Consider the following 24,167-nt stretch of genomic DNA (forward strand, 5'->3'; position numbering starts at 1 on the left):
GAATGAAAACGTAAAGGAAATCACGACAACAATGCTACCTATACGAGATTAGATTTTCCATAGAAAGCTTGAAGATAGGTATAGGTCATCTAACTACAATAAAAAAAAATCATAAACGAATTTAGAGATTCCATTTCAATTAAAGGCAACAAAATGTTTAATGGGGGGCAATAAAAGCACAAATTACATTGGAGATAACTGTCGTTTACTGATCAACTTTATCTGCGTTGATTCAAATTAACTTTGTATTGTGAGAAGTGAAATCTAATTATTATAAGACATAAACACCTAGTTCTATTAAATCGATATTGCAAACGGATTTAAGTATATTTACAGTAGTTCCAAATGTTCAATGCGAATTATGATTTTATTCTTTTTCTACCTTTCAAGTAAAATGGCAGACTAATAAAATTATATTGAAGTTATTTTAAGCTAAAACAGTCACAGAAAGTGAGAATCAAAGCTTTCATGCTTTGAAATAGAACAATCGTTCGAAATTTAAACTTCTTGTGTAATTAGTGAAATTCGACTGAATTTTAACAAGATTAGGCGGGATTTGCTTAGGTACCTTACTTGTGTGGAAAGTTGGTAACTTTGCTCCCACTTGACGTATAAAATACAGAGGGCGACGTCAGAAAGTTGGTCAATGCATACTAAGTAGGTATCTTCTTAATGAAAATTAAATACCTCAAAGTACAATATGCCGGAAATTTTAATGTTCACTTTAACTAAATCATATGCAGAGACGAGCTCAAAGTGCTCGGAGCAATCTATGCTGGTAAATGCAACGAAGTTAATTTTAAATACCTATTTCATAAACAGATATGAAAGTAGCTCTTTGATTAAAAAATTTAATTAAACGTAGTCTTTTTTTTTGTTCCCATAATGAAAAAAGAAGGGAAACAAAGTGTAACTATCAGATATGTTTTCATAAGTTTATACAAAACTTATAGCATATATATTGATGGTGACTTTTGTATTATTTTGCTTCGTAATTTTAGTATACCATTTTATAGTATTTTATTTTACTAAAATTTATAAAAATATATAGTTTTTTCAGATTGGTGTTCTGTGCTAATTTTATGATTTAAGAATCCTCAATATGAAGATTAAGATATTTTACATATAGTTCCCTCGTGCGAAGATGATTGTAAGTGCCCCATCAGGTCACGCTTTAATAAGCATGATATAATAATGCACTGATATTGAAACCAAACCGATGATGATGTGAGATATTTCATTATTTGGGATACGCGGAAGTAGTTGAAATTTAACTTGCAAGATTTGATAACAGACAGGACGGGACAGGTGATACTAATGTAAAAAATTGTATATTTCAAAAGCAAATATAGCCGGAGACTTTCAACTATTTCGATCTCTTCAAGGTTGAAAATAATCTCTTGATGAGGTCGAAAATATGTACAGTTGACTTATCTATTTTCAGGGTTCCCTATCCGAAGATTAAAATGGGACCCTATTACTAATACTCCGCTGTCCGTCCACCTGTCTATCTATCTGACCATCTGTCACCAAGCTGTATCTCATGAAGCGTGATAATTAGACAGTTGAAATTTTCACAGATAATGTATTTGTGCTGCCGCTATATCAAAAAATACTGAAAAACAACTACAATAAATATGTAAGGCAGTCCCATTCAACAAACGTTATTCATGCCGTTTTTGTATAGTACTGAACCCCAGTATGCGAATTAGACTCGCACTTGGTTAAAGTTTAATAAGTTAACCTTTATAATCATATTAGGTATATTGTGGGCTGAATATGTTCTTTAATTTAACATTTATTTTGAAATAGTACCTATATAAGTTTTTTTTAAACACTTGAGATAATAAAACATTGAATGAGTACAGTACTGAATAATGAAGGATGTTTCCCGTTAATTAGCCTGTTGAGATTTCTTTCAGAGCATTTCAACAGAGTTCTCTTTCATGCCACGCTAAGCTTACATTATAGGCTTAATTTAATATCTTCCTAAGAAATCGTTAATAGTATTAAGCTTACTTAAAAAACTTATTTAAAAAAAAACACGGATTTAAGTCTCAACTAAATTAAATCTAGCATTTAGTATTAATATACATTGCAATTTCAACTAATTATTGAGAATTCAAAATTATTCCCATACGTGTTGGATATTTTATTTTGTTGTCCTCATATTCTGTATACAAAATACCTATTTTGGTGCTGTGTGGGAATAATTGTGTTTGGCGAAACGGATTTTATAAAATCCATGGCAACATAATGGCTTTCAACCTTTTCAGGGAATACCACTTTTTCAGCGTGTATTCAGGAGGGAAATTGAGTGCCACATTTATAAACTGCGCCGTCTTTGAGAACATAATTTGTCGAATTTACTAAGAGATTGCGAGCGATAATAACAGATTGCTTGCAATTGTGATTTTATGTCAATTTCCGATATATACAAATATATTTTTTATCTGTAAACATGCTCACAAATAGATAGTATAAATTGAAAAGCTATAGAATAAAGAAGCTATAGAAGAAATAAAACTGTCTAAAACATTTTTTTTGGAGAGAGAAAAAAAAGAAATATTCTTAGCAAAAACAATAAGTTTGGAGATAATTGTAACAAACTAGGAAATTTATTCCGAGGAATACCAAATTCATATAGAAGCATCAAGAAAAGGTTTGGCATAATAATATTGTTTTATAAATATCCCAAGATGTCATTGGACTTGGCACAGAATACGTGCACTACGATACATATATACAATTAATATATAATTATGAAACTGAAACATAAAGACTAGAACAAATATCATCCTCCCTGAAAATTGATAAATTATGAACTGTTTATTGCATTTCGACATTTCAAACTACATTGTAACATTAGAATTTGGCCAACACCGCGTACAAATTTGTATCGTAATTAAAGATAATAAATTGTTGTTGTTGTTTTGTTGAAACAATATTGTTTTCCTTTTTTATTTGGTAGTTTAAATAAATAAAGCATTGCAAAGAATATAAGAGCGTCCTCATTATGTTCTAAAAAAAAGTAGAGCACTGGCACTCGTTGGTATTTTAGTTATATTCAAAACAACATTATTTTAAGACTATATTGCATAAGTTATTGCTCATATTGGGTGCTCGTATAATAAATGTGTAAGAAATGATATTCAATAGAAATAATAATTTAAATTCGCCGAAATAAAAATATATAAAAAAATAAAATTAATAACATAAACTTACCAACTAATCCAGTATCAATAAGGGTTGTTTGAAATAAGTATGGTCACAAAATTCACTAACACTCACAATGTTACAACTGAAAGTCTACGTAAACACTTGTCTTTCAAACTGTTGAGCTAACACTCACTAAATATTATTTTATATTTTTACTAGTTTATAATATTACACTATGACTTTACACTAAGTTTTGATATATTCCAATGTTATTTGGTCAAAGTTCTTAAGCGTAAACGGGTGTTATTAGAGGGTAAAATAATTTTTCAAAACAGTGTAAATAGTTCTTATAAACAGCTGTGTAAACGTTTCAAAGGTTGCAATCAGAAACTTTCAGTCGTTTTTTGTGTATAAATAGATTTCGATATAGCTCTTTAGGATTCATGATGTGTCTACAAAATGTGATTAGGATAGGTTTCACAAAAAATGGGGCGACGTGTCTATCACTCGTTACTGAAAGTCGGAAAAGTTGTTGAAAGTGAGTGAATTTATTATTTAGAGGTAACACGCTTCGTTCGATGATTGTGGGGTTTGTTTTGTGGGTAACTGTATTTTTTTTTGTCGTTTAGTCGATCGTAGTCCATTGGGTTTAAGTCGCGCGTTTGGGCGCGGGTAGGGCAGCGCGGCGGGCGGGCGGCGCGCTCGCTGGCTTGCGAAGGACTGAGCGCCATGCCAGCCATTCTGCCGATGCTGCCCTGCCATGCACTCAACTCGACCGACATGCAAACTTGTGGTGCATTTTCCAAAGGCCGCTGTGTTTTTGTTCTGTCGCCAATTTATTACAATTATAGTAAGTATATCAATTGACGATAAATTATATTTTTTTTATCATTTAAAGCTAACTTGTCTTGTTGTTGTTGTTGTTGAGCTAAATAGTAAAACTAAACGCCTATTTTTAAGTAGATTTAGTAAAAAATCTGGATAAAGTTTATGTAGGTATCCGAATCGCAATAAATCGATTACTATCGCAAGAGCAGCAGCCAAGTCCAAAAAGTTCGACTCATAATCACGACCATTTTGTCAAGAGTGAACGAGTTAAACAGCAGATATTGTGCTGGAGTTTTAAGTTGGAGTAGATAATCGAGATAAGAACAATTAAACCCTCCATTTTTAGATAAATTGTCTACGTCGGTATGACTTATATGTTTTATAGCAGGCTAATAGGATTAGTATTCAAGAAAGTCGTACTGTGTGGAATACGACCAGGTATAGGAAACATTATAATGTTATTGAAGAAGGCCGATATTAGCATTCATTCAGAGAAAAAGCGGAAAATTATAAACGATACTCGTAAACGCAAACTGCCAATAATAATAATATGGGTAATTGCGGAGTGGACACTTGAGCTTCATGAGCACATGACGCTGCGTGACGTCACAACGCGCCTGTCGACGCTCCATCTATTCCTGGATGCGCGACATTTCCGCGGCGCGTAGTCCGACGCGGCATACCGACTGGCTTTGGCAAAGAAATAATTTGACGACATTCAAAGGTCGCCTCTAAACTGTATTTCTTAATAGTTTTATCATCTCGTTAGTTTACATTTTGTGATAATTTACGATGATGATCTAATTTATGATAAGGACATCATGACAAAACTTAACTATATAAATGTTTCTTATGCTGAATTGAATAATATTAAATAGAACTACAGTACCAAATAATCAGAGCAAGCTAAATAACTGTCTCAAATTCTCGAGTGTAAAAATAGCTATATTTACCCTAGATATTTCTAAACAAAAGCAAAAAATAAGGGGCCGACAGACACTTCATTTTTACTTATTTGTATGGATATGATCGATATAGTAGTTATGACTAATATAAGGTAGTTATATGATGGTAGTTACGTCTATTGGAAAGTATAAATCAGAGATTATGAAAATATGCGTAATCTTTTTGGCGACGACGCGACGTTGAATGTTGAAATAAATCGTATTGTAACTAAAGGTTAGTACATACATAGGTACATAGTCAAATCCTATTATGTTCTCATTATTGTACGAGGGTTTCTATTAAGGATGCCATATAACAAATGATTATAGGCATTTAAGGTAATTACGGATGTTGTGTTTAACGTTAGTTCGACGTCGAACATAAGGGTAGCAAATCTTCCAGAAGAATAACAAATTGCATTTACATTGCCTGTAAAATATAATATTGGGTGATTCGTTTTGGAGCTTAAAATAAATATTGAGTAAAGGTAGAACAAGATTTTATCCTATTTAAGCTGTCTTCTTAATTGTTTTCCATCACATTTATAAAGAAAAACATCAGGTAGTATTTTTTTCTTATCAGTTTCGTTAGATAAGTTCGAAATATTTTCATAATAATTGCTATTATTTCCTTACTTTACAAAATTTGCTAAACTTAAGATTTAAGACTACGCTACACAAATAAAAATCGCAAAAGTTTTGTTATTGTTTAAATAGGCTAGTACCTATTTCAGTTATAGATATGACCAGTCTGAACTTACGTAGTCCGCATTGTAGCAAGATTTATATTGCCCATTTAATAATTTAATTAGTAGACACGTGATGTTTAATAGTCTATGTACATTAATATATTTGCGATGATTGCAAAATCTTTCTTATTATCGTCGCCTAAAGGCATGCTGCCATGGCTTTTAAGAATACTGTCTTCTATAGAGCGTGTTCCCGATGATTAGTTGCGCTGCAACGTCCTCAGCACTGTTGACATGCTTCGAAGGATCAACACAGAAAATGTAGAAATTGTATGTAGTTTTGACGTACGTTAACGCATGTCAGTGTCAAATCCTATACAAACTCATGCAGCACGAGTAGGATCCGAATCCGAAGTCTTTCGATCACAGATCACTACACTTCCACCGCTATAGAAAATTGTCACGGTCGTAATAAAATGGCTGGCAGGCACCCGAGTAATCAATTCTGGGATTCGACGAATCAGAACTATAATCAGCTGTTTCGAGATACATGTCCGCTTTAAATAATGAGCGTATTGTACTAATTCTAGTCGTATCTTAAACAGAAATCAAGTTAATTATAATTTTTTTTGTAGGGTAAAATCCAAAGATGCTAAAGAAATGTCTTCTACGAAATTGTAAAATAAGCAAAATTATGTACAAGTAGTGGACTTACCGCCAAATTTTTGACCAAAATATATATAGGTAATCCATGATTTATTTTTCGAAAATTACGGGGACGCTTTTCTGCTGAATTAGCGCGCCACATGTTTGTAATTCATTATATAGTATAAAATAAAAGTTAATCGGTATCTATCGTATTTGACATCAGTATTTGTTGTGAACTATAATTATGGTATAATGTTAAATAAAATATTTACTTATTATTTATATTATTCTCCATCTCGTATTTCTCATTTTCACATGATGCATTCGGGCTGTGATGTCAGAAGCCCGGGGTCAGCATAAAAAATAAACATTGAAATTCGACTCTATTGAATTCACTGAAAATTTCGAACTATTGTGGAACGACTCTTTCTATGAAACGCCATCTATTAGAGGTTGTAGATATTAGCTATGAAGAGGAAGCAATATTTTTCCATTTTGGCCTAACTACACATGGTTTTATCCGTCGTTAGTTTGTCATAGGTAAGACAGATGGCTTGAATTTTAGAACTTTCTGAATCTTTTCACAAGTTCAGGAGACCACGAGACTTGTCCTGTGTACTTTTTAAAACATAATTTATTACGGAAATTATATTCTTCTTATAAAAAAAATCGACATATAGGTATGTGGCAATCCAGCTTGAAAACTTTTTTATATCTACTTAATTAAATTTTAAACCTTCGTTTTACGTTTGTCTTTTAAAATTGTTTAACAAATGTTCGGCAGTGAATTAAATTACGATACGATACAAAGAGCTTATTCTGAATCAACATGGATGAGAGTACAACTTGTACCCACATCTTCACACAAAAAATAGTACCAGTAGTAGTAGGTGTGTCCTTCTCAATTTTGAAATTTTGTATATTATATAAGAATCTATGTTAATTGTACAAGTGATAGGAGGCTGCATTCTGTAATTAGGTCAACACGAGGTCAAGGCTCCTTATCAAAGGCTGCTCTGAGCCCGGCTGCTTCCCTTTTCCCTACATTTTCACGTCACTATAATGCCGAAAATAAAAATATAATACTTATCGAAAACACTACTTATGTTGATTTATGAATGATTTTCTAAATAAGGGTCTAGTTTTAAATCACGGGTTTTCTAGAAAATATGAAAAAAAGTGTGTATATATTTTTGTCTCTATTATATTCTTCTCTATAATAAAGTTAGTAACTATAGTTTTGTAAGCAATAAAATGAGAATAATTGGATACATAGTTCATTGGGTTGTATTCTCAGAAAGGGTGTAAAATAAAACATGTCAATCATAAGATCTATTGAGAATTTATTCAAAAATAAGTGAAAATAAATACTGCCTGGTATCTCTGAAGATGCTGGTTTCCAAAAATAAACTCAACGTGACGACTTATGTAAATGATGTATCTATAGCAATATATTATTCATATTGCAATAATCTAGTGATAAATCTGACGACTGGTTGTGCATCTCTTAGATTATTTAATGAAAATAACTGAATGGGAATCAAAAGCTAATATTTTCTATTTTGTACAGATGAAACGGGCATCGTTGTCTTTATTATTAAAGAGAAATAGACATTACCTATAATAAAAAATGAAAAAATAATGCTTTTAATTCAAAATTCTTTGATAACCATATAGGATTTGTCCCTTTGTAGGTTTGACAACTTGCGCAGGGCCTTGCGCGCGCACCTGTCCGCCATCTTGATTTTCCTTCCCATCCCCATTTTAATATGAGAGGGAGATTGCTGAAGGTAACAGCTGGGAGCGTGAAACACTGCTTTGGATTTATTTTTAGATTTGGAATACGGTCCTGGATAACGCACATATTGATGGTAGATATCTAGACTATTTAGTGAAATCGGATAGTGTAAAGTGAGTACGTGAGTTACGAAATACAATAAGTTATCGATTAGGTGCGCTTAACGGTACAAGGTTGTGGAAGTGTATACTCAGTTTTGTTTCTATTGAAATTTTTTTATAGGGGTAAAAAACGTTGGTGTTATAAATTTTGCAAAACATCTAACAGAAATCGATAAACGCGTAAAACTAACACTGTCCCGTTTTGTGGTGTGAATGTGAGAGGGAAGGCACTACTCGACAGTGTGGGTTGCGATATTACTGAAAATTTTTTCAGCGATTGAAACAAATCGCAATTAATCGACTGTCTCGATTTATTTACTACAAGAAAACTGGCAAAGGTTTGTAACATGACTTTTTACATTAATAGTTTGATATTCCTTTTTTTTTGCCATTATTAGTATTTATACAGAAAGACTTGTTTTTCGAGTTCACTTTGATTTGTGTATAAGTTGTAGATAAATTATGATAGAAGTTGTAGATCAACATTCAATATTCAATGCAAAATTGCAAACAGTTTCATTTATACAATGTTATTATGTACTAAAAGGTTTGAAATAAACTTATCAAAGGTATTCTATCCTGAAGTAGCAAATAATAAATATAAAGGTCCCTAATGATTGTATCATTGGAATGGACAGTGCTCCTCAGCTAAAGTATGAATTGTTGTAAGTTACTAGACATCATTCTTTATAATCAAGGTCAAAAGTTATGATTAAGACTAACGCTTACACATAGGGTCTTTAAGCTTAAACATGAAAGCTCCAACCATTCTCTTAATTATTACGACATGTTTCTTCTGATAATTATAACGATTATGTTTTATCTGTTGATAAACACAAAAAAAGAAAAAAGAAACTTTGTTATAATGAGATAATACGATAAACCCTTCCCACGCATTCCATATTAGTTTCACAGCAGGGAGTCAACTGATGCGAGCATCAATACAAAGAAAGTCGCAGTGACGTTCATAATGTGAAACGAAATACATCTCAATCTTCGAAAATGGAGCGGAGAACACTGAGGGAATAAATAAAAGCAGAAAAACAAGACTATATATTTTAGTATTTGAGGCTGTATCAAAAGAGAAAATTTGATTACTTTAGTCAGAAAAATATGAATTAAATGTATAGATCAAATATCAATAGGCATACTCGCAAATATCCTGGGCATTTATAAACACTAAAAAAAGAAAAACATTTCTATTTTAATATAAAAGTTGCAACTAGTCTAAAAAATTTTTTACTTTATTACTTACAAGTACCTATTCCAATCTTTTAGTTGTCTTACTAGTAATTGTCTCGTCACGCTTTTCATGTTTCCAGTTTATCCAAAAAAATACAAAATCTTGTTCAAATTATAATCATATTTATTTTGAATAGGTACTTAGCTCATTTCTTGTAGGTTATTATTTTTGTATCTTATCTTATTTTTATTCATTAATACAGTTCTCATTATAATGTATGTGTAACATAACATAGATTAAGTTCACTTTAGGTATAATCCTAATTTAGCATACAGACACGAACACGACTATCGCGTGGGATATGACGCTGATGTTATTATCAACATCGTTCTGACAAAACACATTTGTCTTGCCATTTCACAGTAATATACCTTATTACGATGGTTATAAGTATTGTTTTAGTTCTTTATCATTAATTTAGATAATGCGTTCCATTCTAATGCATGAAAGCTAAGCTAACTGGTAGTTTGTATGTAACACATGGCAATAAAGTTGGTTTTCACTAAATCGATAACACTGAACTAAACGGTTCGTGAATTGTATAGCCATATGCTTAGTTAAACGAAACTGAATGTTGAAGACAGTATAGTCGCGATGTACAAGTATTAATTTTGAATAAAATAGAAATGGATGCAAAAGAAACTGATGAAACTAAAAACAATGATGTTACGGAAGAAGAGGTGATAGGACCAATCATGAGCAATTTTCCATAATCGTGTTTTAAATTAGGAATGAGAATTAATTACTTGAAAAACAAATGTTTATTTTTCAGATGGGTGGACCAGATATGAAATGGCAGAAGGACGCGGCAGACCAAAACTTCGATTACATGTTCAAGCTGCTTATTATTGGAAATAGTTCTGTAGGAAAAACAAGGTGAGTTTTATTATGCATTCCATAAGGATCCAGTAATAATCATGTAATAATCCTTATGGATCCTTATGGAACAGTTATAAGAACAATTAATGTTCTTATATCTCAAACCTCATCCTTAGTATGTGTTTATAGATATGTTATAATTTTCGATTTGGAAATTGAGATTTTCAGAATTTTTCATTCTAATCAAAATAATTTACAGAGATAAGATCTTATAGTTGATCCAATTAAAATGTATGATTGAAATTTTATTGACATTCATTAATTAGCAAAGTTATTTTTACTAAAAATCTATCATTTGGTTAATTGAAAGTTGTAACATCAATTAAATTAATAGTTATTTAAATTTTAATTCAATACTACTTAATAATTAATTTAATACTAAGTGGTTTATATAACTAGCAGATATAATAGTTTGCAGGTACTTTTGAGCAAAATTAGGTGGAAACAGTAAACAGCCCCCCGACCGACGGCGTTCTATTGCACGTTCTCTATTAGAACTGACACTTCATTACCGGGAATAATTCCTTGCTCTTAGTTTCCTTTCGATTGTACGGACACACGTATTGGCATGCGTGTATTTTGATATATTTTTAGGATCTGTTTATTGTGGTCTACATAAACATACTGAAATTATGATGAAATCTAATAAAATTTTCGTTTAAATATTTTTCTTTATTGAACTAGGAGACGCTTTTGTCCAATGGTGGCATGAAATGTATGCCATATAGCTAGTAAAATATGGTTAGGCGTAACTCGTTATATAATAGACAAAATTATATAACTTTATGTGTAAATAGTTTAGTTGATTATATTTGTAGTCAAGGGAAAATATTTTTGTTAATTTAACGCATTCAAACTTGGTAAAATTGTGTAAAAGCTATACAATTTTTTATCTAAATTGTTCCAGTTTTTTGTTCCGTTACGCGGACGACTCCTTCACGTCGGCCTTCGTCTCCACCGTCGGCATCGACTTCAAGGTGAAAACTGTCTTTCGTCACGATAAGCGCGTCAAACTACAGATATGGGTAAGTTACAATACTTAAATTGATAATATTAATAGATATTTAGATAGAGCCTTCGCCAAATATTTAGTGACTCATCTCTGTGGATTTGTTTGATGGATGTCCTTGACGACAAATACTCATAAGTAGTTGGCTTACTAATCTGGCCCGAGGTGGGCATCGCTGATATTCAGTAGCTCGTTTTATCAGGTTGATCAATTGACAGGTTAGAAAGGTGTTCCCACTTTTCGCATTCATTTCTTGTGGTACATACATACATCTAAAGTAAAATACATATATATTATTCACATCAAGCTATATACAAGCTTTGAAACTACCTAATATAGTATTTATTGGGAAGGTACCTTCCCAATAAATACTACTATTATATATAGCTTATTAATTTTAAATTAGGAATGCTACTAAAAATGACATTTTTGTCAGACAGCTATAAAATGATTAAGGTATTTTAGAAACTTTGTATTAACTTTTCGCCTACTAACCGACAGCCGGCTGCCAGATAACATTTGTTTATGCATTGTTTCTCGATACAGGATACAGCAGGACAGGAGCGTTACCGTACCATCACTACAGCCTACTACCGCGGTGCCATGGGTTTTATCCTCATGTACGATATAACTAATGAGGAGAGTTTCAACAGCGTTCAAGATTGGTGAGTTACTTTATTTACTAATGTAACTATACCACTGTATGTATGGTCGGTTTTGCACGTCGCAGTTTTCTCCATGTCTCCTTGTCTGACGTTAACAGATCAGTCACTTTTCTAAAACATTTTAATTAATTCCTAATTAATGTTCCGAAATAAAATATCATCAAATGTTTATTTTTAGTTTTGTGTAAAAGTATTTCTCATTGTTTTGTAGGCCAAGCAATATAGTATGACAATACCTGTCTTTGGCTTTTTTAGATTTTCTTCTATTGCGTTTCAAAGAAAGAATAAATCTCTTAACTATTTACAACATCTAGTAATTCAACATTATGTTATATTACAGGGTGACGCAAATTAAAACATATTCATGGGACAATGCACAAGTAATCCTAGTAGGGAATAAGTGTGACATGGAGGAGGAGCGTGTAGTGAGCTCAGAACGCGGGAGACAGCTGGCTGAACAACTCGGAGTGGAGTTTTACGAGACTAGTGCTAAAGAGAACATCAATGTCAAGGTACAGTGTTATACAGTGATTAAGACCCACCTTCACGTATTAAGTTTATCTCTGTTATATTGATGTATGACTTTCTAGCTTCAAATCTATCATATTATATGTCCATATTCATGTCGGCTACATTAAATCTAACCTCTCCCAAATACTTCTTTTGACAATCAAAGACAGCTTGCGTCCAGCACCTTCCTGCGTCATTGGCGATATAATCAGACTACCTGGATAGTGCCCTAGATTCGTGTTCGCCACTCCATAATCCATCTGCTCCAACGGTATAATTTATACGTCAGTTACTTATTTTCAGGCCGTGTTCGAGCGATTGGTAGACATCATCTGTGACAAGATGTCAGAAAGCTTGGACTCGGAGCCTGCTATGCTAGCTGGAGGGGCCCGTGGTCAACGTCTCACGGAACAGCCGCAAGGCAATACTACTCCTAATTGTAACTGTTAATAGAACACACTTTTCTTTGACAACAAATCGTTCACAATTTCCTACAAATCATTACAGTTTCTGTGATTGTTTATTCACAGTTCCTTTAAACTAGACATTCTTTAGTTCACCCATGATCTGAGTTAATTATAGTATAATACAGTTATTTTTGAATCCTATTGCAGTCTTATGAAAATTAAAAAACCCCAGTATAATAATTTTTAAAAATATATCAATTTTATATTTATATGGTATCAGTATGATACTACCTTGATTGGTTTCAATTAAAGTATCTACTAAACCTTGTAAACGGGAAATTCATATTTTTTTAGGTAGTAAGTACTTTATTTACATGAGAATTTTTATTTTTATTTAACTCCGTTTTTTATTTTTTATTTAAATCATGATAATTACGATTTCAAACTTTAAGAAAAATAATTTAAAATATTATTGTTGAACATGGGTAACAATAAAGTGGAAATATGTATTAGTATTATTAATTCTATAGATGTTAAGTAGCTGTATCCATGTATATTGCGAGCTGGAGTAGGGATCTGATACTTCTAATAGTTGTTAAATTTTATCTACGTGATAACTAACATAAATATATTTTAGATTTATTTATTAGCTTTTAATTTACGTGCAAATTTTAAATTTATTTTTGCATTTAGATTTATATGATTACAACGACATTTTTAACAATAGCTAAAAATGCATTCAATAGAATCCTTTAAAATTTTGATAACAACAATGGAATTAATATGTCTAATAAAAATTGTGCACATTCGAGTAATGATTATTTATTTGCTAAAAAAATCTACACCGCTTCGGAATGCGCAAAATGTTGATTGGCAAGGTCATAAGGAACTTGATATAAAAAGAGATTATACCACATTGCAAGTATTGCCAATTATAGAAACTAATTATATCAAAACCTATGATAGGTACTAATTTTATATAAATCAAAACATTTAGCTGTAACATCGTCACGCAAAACGATATTAGATTTTGTACCAAATATCTCTAAATGTATCTGGGAAGCAATATTTTATAATTTCTACTATGCCATAAAATCTGCCACTTGAAGAACTTGCCAATCTAACATACAGATTGTTAATGATTTTTAACTTAGATATTGTTTAGGTATAATTAGTGTTATGTCTATTGCTGTTAGAATTCGTTGCTTCATATGTAAGGTAGTTACAAATATAAATGTTTCTTGTATTGTTATATGTTGGCGTAATCTTATAATCTTTGAAGTTAAATTAATGTTACCTTCAGTGTATTGTAATTGCATGTAACTGAATAATGCTTTGGAACTTGGCCTGCAAAGTTTGATGTTCTACGACCGGCTCTAGCGAGTTCAGCCGTTGTTTGTAAATACGTTTACGAGTGTATAAATAAACAATTGTATAGTATTATATCTACCTACATATAAATCTGTTTGTATCTTGTTACCTACTATGCTATGTTAATGTCTAACTATAGGTGTTTATTTAATCACATCGTTAGGGTAAGTTTTTCTTGACTAAGACCACTGTCCATATTTGTTTAGGCCTTCGTGGTCAAATCAACTATAATTTTATTATCATTTTGGGGTTTACTTTTATGTCCATATATAAGGGAATGAAGTAATTGATAGTAATTAAAGATCTTCGGTTATATTTAATTCTTCGCTTGAATTTATTCTTCACTACTTTTGCGATCTCTTTTTGTTAACATTAACCTGGTTTTCGACCAATAATAATACAAGAAAATAATTTGATTTATTATATTTCTAAAAAAGAAACACGTTTCGTTGTAAAAACGATCTCAAAAGTAATTCCTGATATGATAATAAAAGTGTTAATTCACATTGCATCATCTCAGCGCAGCGCATGTATGTGTATAATCAAATCAATAAATTATTCTTAACGTGTCTCCGGCTATGGGGTGTCACTAGGTTTATTATTATCTGTAGATGACATAGACAATACAATTTATATATCATTCTGTTGAAACATGAGCACATTATTTTTTTAGAAAATAATTATTAGGTAAATTAATTAAGATATTTTACAACAGTTCGATGAATTGTAAACATATATACGTACCTATTACGTTTATGACGATTTGATTATTGATCGCTTCAGCAAGTGTAATAATATAAAAACGTACCTAATTGAAAAACATATTATGAAAATTACTTATGACGCCAAAATTATTATATTGTTTGTTAAGGAAAATACTGAGTAATTTACCAACGTATACCAAATATATAATTATACGGTAAGCGGAAAATATTAAAGTTTTCTTATGGTTATAAATAACTTGCAAAAGTACAACTTTGCTCATTTGCTTATATAATAATCTCAGAGTGCAGCTATTTTTTAATTGAATTTAGAATTGTCAATTTGACGTTATCAATTAAAAACGTGGACCCATAATAGAAAATGGTTGATATGAATCCAAGTAGACTCGGCTAGTATAATAAATAATAAGAGCTCATTTGAACATTTTATATTAGTTATAGATACACTTCGTGCTCCATCGAAATTCAGATTTGAAATAGCCATAAAAGTTTAATCCAATAAAATTTGATTTATAGAAGTAGGACCGACCATACGGATCACGCGTATAGTCAAAATACGAAAGAAATGTTTTTAATTTTCGATCACACCATAAGAATACAGTCGCCATCAACTAACTGTAGGAGACTTCTACGTGACTGTACTTATTAAATTATGGAGAGGTCTCATGATGAATGCTAAGAATATTTTTTTCATCTTTTACCATTTGATCTCATGCAAGATAATCTTGTCGATCCATAGTAAATAACCCGAAAAAGTGAGTTTTAAGACGATTTTCATGATTATACTACTGCGGGCACATACATTTTATACAGATATGTTTAAAATGAAGCAGCAGAAGACAAGAATATAGCCGAGACTTACTTGGAGCTGACGCTAATAATAAAAAATGTGAAGAGAAGTTGTAACTGTAGACGTATTGTATTTAGCAGTGTGTGTGCGTTTGTAGCAGAGCACGAAAGAGGCATATCGTAGTGACGGGCTTTAGGTAGAAACGTTGTTTAGCAAAATATAAACTTACGACACATTCGCAATTTATGTTCTCTGAAAATATGAACGTGATATTGTACTTTATCCATTATCAATATCATCTGCTTCATCGCAAAATATCGGAATTTATATTAGCTGTCTTTTATGGAAATGTATGCTATAATATTTGTTGTGTGTTAATAAAGGAATTATTTAATGATACACCCATGTAAAAGATTCACGAATATATATTATAACATATTAGATGTTCGTTTGTTTTTTTCTTTGAATACTCCGTACCTACCTACCTACCTCCGTGGCTACCTTACTTTCTAAACTTCACAATTAAATGAATCTCTTTTTAATGCCGGCGCCTGCCTTTATGGTTACAACGTATATTGCTTATTTTTCTTTGCTGTAAAAACTGCTCACATACAAGCTCCGAAATGTACGTCGAAACCCCAAGTTTGGCAGAATATTTGACGATATTGTGGAGCCGAGGCGTGGCGGCGTAAGAATCTGAATCGTATCTGAACTAAAGGGACAACAACAGATAACTCAGTAAAATTCTCAGTTAGATTATTTTAGCGCCATTGATAAACTCAAATAGATAATACCCAAATTAAAAACTGGGATGTGCAGTGCATGGATATAGAAACATCGAAACTGTTTGAATTCAGCCATCTAGTAGTGAGTAAAAAAACCTTTTGACTCGTTATTCCGCACAAATTTTTTCTCGTCTCTACTAGATGGCAGTAGTTGCATATTTTTTAAATTATACATATTCGTTGGTTTTGGCATTTCTGTTAACGAAAAACACGAAGGAAAATCGAGTAGTTGGTTGATTTGTATCTCTGATATCTATGATTTATGTACGTACTTCAAATAACGCTGAAGACCAAAGAATTTAGTAGATAATAACTTATATTATATGAGAAATTGCTTTTTACTAACTTATTGCGTTAATTTATAGAGGCCGATGTAAGAGATACATCCAGCGTGTCACTGATACAATAAATGTGACATTGTCGGAAAAAATTAAAAATCCGACGTGGTGAATTACCAACCCTTGTTTTTTGTCAAGCGACGTGACGAGGGAGCTTTGGTTAATCAGTGATATGTCGCTCAAACGTGTATATCAAGTGCCGATGTCGGCTTCGCTGTAACAGTTTTTGTATTCGGGATATAACGGGTTAGATTTCCTGTATTTGAAGCAATTAGGTCAATATATAGCACGGCATTTACGAGTAGCATCGTGTGATTTTGCACTAAATAACAATAAATTAACAGGGATCACTTTATATCTTTCAGTGGATTTATTTATTCATTCTAACTTTATTTATTGGTGAATAATGTTAATAAAGTTTGAATGAATGATGGTACAAAGAGCCGATATTATGCTAAAATCTTTATCCACCAGACAAACTTCAGGAATAACTGAAAGATAATTTATAATAACTTAAAATATATTTACTATGGGGCGACTAAGGTATAAAAACACAATTCACATCGTAAATAGGCCATAATTTAAATAACAACCTAATTCTGACTGCAAAATGTACTTATCAAAGACATAATAAATATAAAAAAATACAAGTACTTAAACAGGAAAGTATCAAATAACGAAAAGTAACAAAAATAAACAAAATAACAAAAAAACATACATTAATTTTTATTTTGTTTACTTTTATTAAGCTGACCGCAAACAGTTTTAACATATAATTGGGATATATTTTTTATTTAATTTTAATTCTAAAGTGACAATGGGAAAAACTTAATTGTACCTATGTCATCTCAAAAGATTAGAATAACGGAAACAAACATTGCAAACGCAAAGATTTTAGTATAACTATAATTATTATCTATAGTGCCTATATATACTTAAATAATTTTCTTATTTCTTATCTTCTATGTCATAAATTGCATTTTTCACATTTTCTAAAATACTTTGAGGATCCTTGGTGTACAATACAGATTTCTGTGCTCTCTTTTCCCAGTTCTGACATAATCCATTTTAACAAATGCTGTATGCAGTGCGCCCTAACATTTTATGGGGCGTCATTATTCATTAATTAAAACTCACATTGGACTTTTTAACAAAGACTGGTTTCATCCTTTTTATTGAGATATTCAGATCTCTTATTTAGTTGTCATTTAGAGTTTGCACGTGAAACATTGTTGCATTCACAATGCGATATCTTATATTATCAGTTATAACATTTTGCTATGTATTTGAGTGGTGTAAGGCAAGTGTGTGTTTTTGGAATAGCGGATGTCCTTATAATTATTTTGCAACTGCCACTCCATATAATGTAGTAAGGGGTGATATTAGAGATTCCAGAATTAAAATTAAATGTAAGTCTTATTATATACCTACAAGTTTAGAAATCCAAAACATGGGATTTATAACGATATACAATTATTATAATGTCAGTCAAGAGCATATATACCTATGACTAAAACAATATAAGACTACACATGAATTTATATTGAATATCTTCTCATTCGGTATTATAACTCCATAATATATAGGGTAACTTGACTTGTTGATAATGAAAACGTATGGTATAATAAAATTGAATACAGATACAAATATTTTTATACTGACATTTCTGCAGCTATGTACTTAGTATATTTTCTTATATCAAGCATAGATTTACTTTAAGTCGACGTATGACTCAAAACGCGTAACTTTTCTATGACAGTTCTACAGATCGTTGGAGCTCAGAGTACAGTATCCTTTAGTCAACAATAATGAAATGTCAGGTCTTGTGTTTACAAGTATTAATTTCCCACAAGGAAAAATCTGCGATTGTGCAATTATGTAATAAAACTTACTTTTATTATAGCTTGTGAGGCAGTGAGCATTTGGGGTTTGTTCCGTAATGGTAAAAGTTATCCTGACTTTGAAAAAGTAAAAAACATGAAGAAAGTTACAGCAATTCGCAATTATTTGGAGGCGAGTTACAAACATGGCAATTGTTCTCTCTGTGCACAAGATGTAGAAAATTTGAGATACTGGTCGATTGAAGATACTTTTTTTAATAAATCAAATGGCCTAACTAATGAAGGTTATCAAGAAATGTTAGGCATTGGCAAAAGACTAAAACAAGCATATCCTAAACTCCTAGAAAATCCAAAAGATGCACAGTATGTAATAAATGTATTTGATGGTGATGGCGCATTAACTGAAGATAGTGCGAAAGGATTTGTGGAAGGGATTAAATCTGGTATTCAGTACAATAATTCGGCAAATTCATTTTTAGTAAGTCCACAAAAAAATTACATTATTTACCAAATTTTCAAAAATATAATCAATTTAATCCCGTATTTTTTTTAACAGAATATCCGATTATGTAATAAAAAAGGTGATTCAAATGAGGTGATTGAATCATTAAAATATCATAGCAGCTCAGATTACCTTATCGTAAGTTTATTTTCCACTTAATTTTCTGCTTAAGTAAACAATTGGGTGTGTAATAATTGTTTTAATTCCTACAGTTGAAAGACAGGATGCAAAGGCGAACTGGAATCAGCTATGATTTGACCGACGAGGATATATTGTCTCTGTACAACCTATGCCGGTATAGTTCATCAGGAGTTGATAAGAAGCTGAGTCCCTGGTGTGCCTTATTCACCACGAAAGACTTGCAAGTTCTCGAGTACATAGAGGATTTATATAATTATTACAAAGACAGTTACGGTACGCCAACAAATGAAATTCTCGGTCGAATTCCCTTAGCTGACTTGTTCGGTAATTTTGAACGAGCTAAAATGGGAAAAGGGAAGGAACTTGTGGCTTATTTCACGCAATCTTCGGCGTTATCGATGGCTTACACCGCTCTCGGCCTTTTCAAAGATAAAGAACATCTCACGGGCGCACACAATAATCCTGAAAGACAATGGAGGAGTAGCAAAATATCAGCGTTTTCTGCAAATTTATTTGCCGTTCTTAACAGGTACTAAAAGTTGTACTTATAAATTGTTTGATATACTTAGTTAAATTTAAGTGATATTAATATTATAATTATGTGTTTTCGTCTATAGATAAGTTGATGTACACACAATAGTAATAATGAATGCAAATTATATATTTTTGTTTATCTGCTTAACGACACGTGTTGGCAATATTATGCCATAACGAAGAGCCCAAAAATGCAGATCAGTTTACCTATGTCAAATAAGTCACTAATATAAAATTGTTTCAGGTGCATAATCGATGGTGAAGAAGACCATAATATAGTGTTTTATATAAATGAAGAACCACTGAGGTCAATCTGCGCGGACGGGATTTGTTCTTGGCAAGAGTTCGAAGATAAAATGAAATCCTTTTCCAATACTTCTACTTACTGTAACAATTTCAAAGTGTGATGGTAGTACTAATAGGTATCTGCACTGCAGTCAATATATTTCTTTTTGTTCATATCTTAATGTTGTTATTATACTAAAATGTTTTTTTTTAAGTTCTAAATGGTTCCAAAACATATTATATAGTAAACAAGGTGACTCAGAAATTATCACATACAGGATTATATTTGTATATCAGTTTTAAAGGTCACCTATATAATTACTTTAAACTTGTCTAATATTGATAAAATGTAATTTGCTAGCAATATTATTTTATTAACATCTTGCCTTAAAAGTTCTATTTTAAAAATAATAGTTACTTAAGTTTTATGGTCTACTAGCTTTTGCCCACAACTTCGTATGTGAGTAAAAATCCGTTTTCCGTGGAAATTTCAGAAAATCCCTTCTTAGTGCTCCCCTACACTGTCCTAGGAACCTACACACCAAATTTCAGCTTTCTACGCCCAGAATTTTAGGCTGTGCTTTGTGTGTCAGTCAGTCACGCAGTAACGTAAAAGTTTTAAATATATATTTAATATTTACTACTATACATTTATTTTAAAAGTAATTGATACATAATTGTAATTTAGTAATTGTATCTATAATAATATTATATTTCATAACTATGGCATTGCTCCAGTGTTATTGATAACACTAGTGTCAAATTTTATTGCAGTCGCGTAACGGCATCTGCCATGTGTTCATTATAAGTGCTAATTCTACTCTAGAACTTACTTATTGCACTTATGATAAGGACGGCAGTATTTTATATGGGTAGAAGGACCATCGATACTTAACCATTGAGTATAATATACAACCTAAATAGGTTATCTCAAAGTAAATACTTAATAAAAATAAAAAATCTTATATTTTTTTATTACAGACGTTTAAAAATGTTTTGCTTTGTGTTGGCCGTAACATTTCCTCGAATTCTTCCCATGTGCAAACACCATGCTTACAAATACCTTCAAAAGGTTTCTCGTTCATGTAAAAAGCTACCATAAATTTATCATTTCCAAATCTTTGACACCTGTAAAAATAGATAAAGCTTTTTATTAAGCTATTATGAACCTCAAATGAAGTATGCATTTTAGACCAAAACCTGTAAACTGTAAAAAAAACAAAGTTTTTACTTTGAATGATGATTGACTTACCTATACTTTAAACAATGTGTTTAAATAATGTGTTTTTATAAATGATCCCATGAGTTTACCAGTGAAGCTATAATATGTACATGGATTGAATAAGTATTACGTAGTACCTACTATTTCCATGGTTATATACTCTCTGTTTCTCCTGTCCCGATGTTTGTTTGTTCGGAGTTATGTAGGGACTCCTCGCAACCATTTACTGCGCAGACAATATATTTTGGCCCACGTTGAAAATGTATTACTTTTAAAAACTATTAAAATTAACTTACTTATTTAGTACAGCTATTAGATTGCCTGCAAAAGGAGCATGTTGGCTCGTCCTCCATTTTCTGTTATCGTCTCTATAATCTGCAGTTAGTGGATTATCATCCTTGAATAGACCGAGAGCGCTATATGTCATAGACAGCATGGTAGCATGAGTGAAATAAGCTGTAATTTTTATATGTGGTTTTTGTTTTTGCAATTTGAATTTTCTTAAAAGATCTGCAAGAGGAATCTGCCCAAATTCTACATTCCATGGATTCCCATAGCCGTTTCTGTAATACAATCTTAAGTCTTCGTAGTACTCTTGAATTTTTAAATCTTCTTCATCAAACAGGGCGCACCATGGACTAGGTATATTCTCCAATGCAGACCACGCGTAACGACATAGATCATACAAGGATGTTAATTGCTCATTTGTCAATATTAAACCTGTACGGTTCTGAATTCTGGCTTTTGACTGAAAATAAAAAATATTGAGTATTAAGAAAACAAAAGTAATTCAAAATTATCAACTAAAATAAATTTCTATAAAATAGCATATTATACTTTACCCTCAAATATTCCGGTGAAGTTAAATAGTTTCTAGCTTGGGCAAACGTTGTATCATTACGTTTCACCATGTTTTTATACGTGGGGCAGTCATCAAATGGCTGTAATTGTAATAAAGTAATAAATTAATGACAATTAGGCGTAACCAGTATTCGTTATAGGTATTAAAAAAAATAAAAATATTAGGTGATAAATGACATTTAGGTACTGACTGCAAAAGTCTTATTTAAGGTTGTATAATCCAGTATAGGTATACCTAGGTCATATATGACCTTTGCCCAGCAATATAAATAAATATTTAAAACTTACAAATATGTATATACATGCATTTTTTGCATTTTTAAAAATATTTATTTTGTATTTATTTGAATTTCTATATATACATGTATCAACTTACAGCCATAACATCCCCAAATCTTGCGTATTCAACTTTTAAATCGGGTTGTTTTAAGCCCCTTAAGAAACCGTCAATGCATTTGCCTATATATTTAAATCTGTTTGATCTAAATGTGTATTCATGTGGCTTGAGATCTGTGAGTAGATTTTTGAAAGCCTCTCTAAGTCTGCGACCAACTCCAGCTATTTCTGATAAGCCTTCCTCTATTGTATCGTGTAGATTTTTGAATAACTCTTTATTTACTTTCCAATTTTTTAAATTTTCTAAATCCTGTGCACAAAGTAAACTTTCACCGTCCTCGTGTCTTGCAATGATTTCTCCTCTGATGGCAATTATATGTTTTATATTATCAGAAAATTTTATTCCTGGACTTCTTTTTCCGTGTCTGAATATTCCCCAAATACTTAACGCTTTGCAATCTGGTAAAATAGAATGGTAAATTTATATTTTATTTTAAATTTAAAATAATTATTTTTGATCAATTCCAAATTAATACAATTCATTATCGAAAATTAGATTCCGTCGTATTTTTGTATGACGACGGTAGAATATCTGTAGGACTACCTAGTCCTACAGATATTCTACCGTATACTCATATTGTTAATATACTCGTATTTGTACCTACAAATACGAGTATATTATCAACAAATAAAAATACACTACACACTTGTCTGTAACTTCACATAAAATAAAATGAAATACCTTGTAGTTCTGCTGAATTAACGGAGTCTCTTATATCGCCTCTCACGTTGATGTAAGGTGTTTTTGTCGAAAATAACCTATAGGGGTCGTAGTTGTTCCAGTAACAAGACGAGCAATACATGTCATTTAAAAATGATACTAGCAAAACCGCTACCACTTTTGATCGCGACATAATTACTAGTGTGAAAAAATATATATTGTGGAAATGAAAAATGTCATTATATATATTATATACTTTTCCACAAGTAAATTCAATCGTGATTGTACCGTCAGAAGACGACTCATTAAACTTTATGTATTAAAATTTAGCATTAATATGGCGGATATAAGATAATTTTGCTAAGTTTGTGATTATTATTATTTGGTGACGTTTGTATACTTATAAAATTGATATTTAAATTTGATGTCAGCATTGATTTCTGCTATTCGTTAATGGCGTTATTAAAATTGGCACATGAACACTGTGTTCAGATTTCACGTTTTTATCACTTACAGGGTAGACAGAGTCAAGTGTTACGAAACACGATTAACTTTATGGCGGACTTATTGGTGAAATTTAGACTTTGAAAATGATTTTGAATAAGACTGCTGGTTTATGAGAAGAATGTCCGGTGTATATCACTTTATTGACTTCTCTGTGCGCAGGAATAAAATCATATTACTTTTGCATTTGATTAAAGGCATATAACTAAGTTACTCTCTTTTGTTGTAGATCGTACCTGCTATGTATTACAGTAACGTATTTAGTCATGCCACATCAATTAGTTTTATTGTTGACGTATGTAAGATTATTTCCTATGTTGTATAACATATTATG

At 31.5% G+C, this 24,167-nt stretch overlaps 4 protein-coding genes across 18 annotated transcripts in view; 2 read left to right on the plus strand and 2 right to left on the minus strand.

Annotated features, from left to right (window-relative positions):
• The window catches only part of Stacl (Stac-like), a 116,345-nt gene extending 112,399 nt beyond the window's left edge, over positions 1-3,946 (minus strand). For 7 of the 14 annotated variants that reach the window (XM_053747206.2, XM_053747194.2, XM_053747202.2 and 4 more), the window contains exon 1: positions 3,226-3,945. The gene's annotated coding sequence lies outside the window, so the exon portion shown is untranslated. Of the gene's footprint in view, positions 1-3,225 lie in introns of all 14 variants that reach the window. The other 7 variants (XM_053747195.2, XM_053747198.2, XM_053747196.2 and 4 more) reach the window with 2 other exon arrangements.
• A 4,069-nt stretch (positions 3,947-8,015) lies between these two features.
• On the plus strand, positions 8,016-16,210 carry Rab3. Of its 2 annotated transcripts, none has more exons than XM_053746786.2 (6): positions 8,016-8,505; positions 10,183-10,286; positions 11,197-11,314; positions 11,845-11,963; positions 12,304-12,475; positions 12,777-16,210. In XM_053746786.2, the coding sequence occupies exons 2-6, from the start codon at positions 10,183-10,185 to the stop codon at positions 12,921-12,923; spliced, it is 660 nt and encodes a 219-aa protein (XP_053602761.1). In that variant the 5' UTR covers positions 8,016-8,505; the 3' UTR covers positions 12,924-16,210. The 2 variants fall into 2 exon arrangements, with proteins under 2 accessions (XP_053602761.1, XP_053602760.1); XM_053746785.1 differs by lacking the exon at positions 8,016-8,505 and adding an exon at positions 9,937-10,090.
• Positions 16,211-17,441: 1,231 nt separating this feature from the next.
• Positions 17,442-21,164, plus strand: LOC128670646 (multiple inositol polyphosphate phosphatase 1-like). The gene is made up of 5 exons (XM_053746471.1): positions 17,442-18,295; positions 18,790-19,205; positions 19,284-19,367; positions 19,442-19,899; positions 20,149-21,164. The coding sequence occupies exons 1-5, from the start codon at positions 18,130-18,132 to the stop codon at positions 20,309-20,311; spliced, it is 1,287 nt and encodes a 428-aa protein (XP_053602446.1). The 5' UTR covers positions 17,442-18,129; the 3' UTR covers positions 20,312-21,164.
• LOC128670902 (multiple inositol polyphosphate phosphatase 1-like) lies at positions 21,137-23,485 on the minus strand. The gene is made up of 5 exons (XM_053746920.1): positions 23,351-23,485; positions 22,649-23,067; positions 22,254-22,352; positions 21,708-22,159; positions 21,137-21,317 (listed from the first exon to the last, which is right to left on the minus strand). The coding sequence occupies exons 1-5, from the start codon at positions 23,469-23,471 to the stop codon at positions 21,152-21,154; spliced, it is 1,257 nt and encodes a 418-aa protein (XP_053602895.1). The 5' UTR covers positions 23,472-23,485; the 3' UTR covers positions 21,137-21,151.
• Positions 23,486-24,167: the final 682 nt, after the last annotated feature.

The sequence above is a fragment of the Plodia interpunctella genome, chromosome 6 (assembly GCF_027563975.2).
Source record: "Plodia interpunctella isolate USDA-ARS_2022_Savannah chromosome 6, ilPloInte3.2, whole genome shotgun sequence".
Lineage (NCBI taxonomy): Eukaryota > Metazoa > Arthropoda > Insecta > Lepidoptera > Pyralidae > Plodia > Plodia interpunctella.